General features: G+C 67.6%; 2 protein-coding genes across 2 annotated transcripts in view; both read right to left on the bottom strand.

Annotated features, from left to right (window-relative positions):
• MNEG_3899 (hypothetical protein) overlaps positions 1-1,067 on the bottom strand; it is a gene marked incomplete at both ends in the record, with an annotated part of 1,994 nt that extends 927 nt beyond the window's left edge. The window contains 2 exons of the mRNA XM_014047620.1: positions 87-404; positions 684-1,067. Of these exons, the coding sequence (XP_013903074.1) occupies positions 87-404; positions 684-1,067 (702 nt within the window). The remainder of the gene's footprint in view (positions 1-86; positions 405-683) is intronic.
• Positions 1,068-1,523: 456 nt separating this feature from the next.
• Positions 1,524-2,769, bottom strand: MNEG_3898 (tRNA (adenine-N(1)-)-methyltransferasenon-catalytic subunit TRM6; the record flags this gene model as incomplete). Its single annotated transcript, XM_014047619.1, has 3 exons — positions 1,524-1,727; positions 1,924-2,126; positions 2,382-2,769. The coding sequence occupies 3 exons, from the start codon at positions 2,767-2,769 to the stop codon at positions 1,524-1,526; spliced, it is 795 nt and encodes a 264-aa protein (XP_013903073.1).
• Between the last annotated feature and the right edge of the window lie 150 nt (positions 2,770-2,919).

Below are 2,919 nucleotides of genomic sequence, written 5' to 3'. Positions count from 1 at the left end.
CCCGCCGCAGCCGCAGCCAAGGCCGGCGTCCGCCCCGAGAGGGCTTGGCAGAGGGAGAGGCTGTTGTAGTAGGTCCAGTTGCATACAAAGCGCCCCGCGTCCTCAGAAAGCAGCACATTGTGGCCCTGCCCCCGCAGGCGCTCGCAGAGGCGTGGCAGATCGAGGTCCGACACCACCGCGCCGTCCAAGCCGCACGCCGCTGCGCCGTCGCCATCGCCAGCGCCGTCGCCGCCGCCGCCGCCGGGCGCAGGCGGGGCCGCCGCCGCGGGGGCGTCGCCGGTCCCGGCCGGGGGCGCGGCGACGAGCGAGGTGATGGGGCGGTTGTTGGGCTGCCAGCCGTCGGCATCGGGGCATCGGAAGGTGGCGTTGTTGACGGCGCGCGACTCCATGTTGAACGTGGGGCGCTGGCGGCGGGCACGGTCGGGACCCAGGTGGGCCAGGAGGGGGAGGAGGATCGGATTTGGTATGTGCGCCGCAGCCCACAAGGACGGGCATTGGGGCTGCAGTTTCCGCACCAATGCGTGGCCCTCATCAATATGCCTTGCGCACGCCTGGCGTAGCACAGCCCTGGCAGTGCCACACGGCGAGTTGTCAACACACATGCACGCTTACGCACGCACACACGCATACATACACACGCGCGCGCACGTGCGCGCACACACGTACACGTACTCGCAGCACACCTTGATGTCCACCCCAAAGTGCAGCAGCAGCACAACCGGCGCACCGCGGACGCGCCCGCCGCCCCCCGCCGCCGCGCGTGCCGCGCGCGCCGCCTCGCCGCGCCGCAGCAGCTCATCCAGCTGCTGCCCCAGGTACTCGGTCACGGCGCGCGCCGAAACGGTCAGCACTGTGCAGCTGGCGATGCGCGCGTGGCGCAGGCGCCGCAGCGGCGTGGCCGTGGCAGTGGCTACTGATGCGTCGGGGGCAGAGGCAGGGTCGGTCTGTTGTCGCAGCCAGGTGACCAATCGCTCTGTGGGGTTGCTAGTGACTTTGTCGAAAGGTCCAAAGCCTGTTATAATGACATGGATGGTCTCCGCATCTTGCAGCTCCGACTGCTGCGCCATCGCTGGTTGTGTGCGCAACGGCAGGCGCTCCGCTGCGAGTGTGCGGTTGCTCAACCGTCCGGCGCCGCTGTGCTCAGCGTTTCAACTGTGTTCGCTTGCGGCCAAGCAAGGACGATTTATATGTGTCAAATGTAACCAGTGCACACTTATCGGCGACAAGCCGGTGCTCTTCAGCCAAGAACGGTTCAATTGAGCGAATCGGGCTATCAGCAAGCGGGATGAGATAGTCAACATGACATCTTATATGTGATCAATGACCATAATGTGGTACTGTCCCTTCAGGCCCTCTGCAACCCACGATTGCTTGACCGCTGGCGTCAATGATAGCTTGGTCGCTCTCGCACACTGGCATGATGACATGTACGCACCCTGCATTACCAGCCCTCGGCCCAACAGAGGACTTGCGAGCGCACAATTCCAGCGCGAAACGACCGTTACAAGCTCCATGCGCCACGTTCACCTGCGCTGCCGCTTGGGCGGCCGCCCGCGCCCCCCGCCCCTGCCGCCGCGCCCGCCCCTGCCGCCGCCGCGCCCGCCGTCGCCTTCCCCGGCGCCGCCGGTGGCGGCCGGGTCGTCCGACGGGATCACTTTGATCCCCGAGAGCAGGTAGCCACCGGTGCCGTGCATGCTCATGTTGGGGTGGGTGCGGCCGGGCAGCACCTGCGGGGGGGACCAGCAACGACCAAGCGGATGTCAATTACGGCGTCCCCTGGCAACCATGGTTACGAGCAGCTTCTTCATACAGCACCGCTTTCCAATTATGAAATTGGCAACATCGTCTCCCCTGTCCTCGTGATCTGCCAACTGATGCCGCTTGATGATATGTAAGTGCGGCAATGATATATGTGCCGCCCACCTGGTATTGCCGCATCCAGCTCTCCGACAGCTGCAGCATCACCGCCAGCCCGCTGCCCTGCAGCTCCTGCATCGCCTCCGCCAGCGGCTGCTGCCACGGCGAGTACACCACAAAGGCGGCGGACGGCGCCAGCAGCGGCAGGACTTGGCGCAGCAGCGACGCGGTGTGCAGCTTGGGGGAGGCCAGGATGCAGCTCGTGAAACCTGACAGGGCGTTTGGTTGGGAAGGATTGAGCCAATGGACTCGCTGCTTTTTGGCGGCGGGGAGGGGTGACCGGTGAGCCGCAGGGCGGGGCCGAATGGGGCCGACAGGGGGGGTATGTGTGGCATGCCCAGGGAATGGGCAGCTGAGTAGAGACTCGCAGAGGGCTTGCCAAAACCCTTTCCGCCAAAACCCTTTCCACCAGCCGTAATGAAGCGGCTGCGCAGGCGGCACTGCCCCGATCCCCAGATTCGTACCTGGCTGCACCAACCGCTGAACCAGCTCCGCAGACGCCGCGTACGTGTGCCGCTGCTGTTGCTGCTGCTGCTGCGCCTCGTCAGCATCGCCCGGGCCTGCCGCCTCCTCGCCCTCCTCACCCTCCTCAGCCGCCGCCGCTGCTTCCCGCGGCGGCGCCTCGCCCTGTGGCACCTGCCCCTCCCGTCCCTCTGCCTCCTGCTGCTGCTGCTGCTGCCGCCGCCGCCGCTGCTGCTGCTGCTGCTGCTGCTGCTCCTGCTGTGCGGCCGCTGCTGGCGACTCCCTCGGTTCCTCCGCAACCACCGCCGCCGCCGCCACAACGGTCGCACCCAGACCCTTGCCGCGCAGCGCCTCTGCGTCAGCGGCCGCGTACACATCATCCATGTCCATTGCAGCCGCCTCGTCGGCATCCCGGCCGGCCACCCCCGCCTCCCCGGCCACTCCATTTGTGCAATCGCCGCCGCCGCCGCCCCCGCCCGGCGCCGCTACCGCCGCCGCCGCCGCCGCCGCCGGCTTCGGCCCCGCGCCCGCGTCCTCGCC

This window comes from Monoraphidium neglectum (assembly GCF_000611645.1).
Source record: "Monoraphidium neglectum strain SAG 48.87 unplaced genomic scaffold scaffold00514, whole genome shotgun sequence".
Taxonomy (NCBI): Eukaryota; Viridiplantae; Chlorophyta; class Chlorophyceae; order Sphaeropleales; family Selenastraceae; genus Monoraphidium; species Monoraphidium neglectum.
The sequence above is the reverse complement of the archived record's forward strand: the minus strand, read 5'-3'. Positions and strand labels throughout refer to the sequence as shown.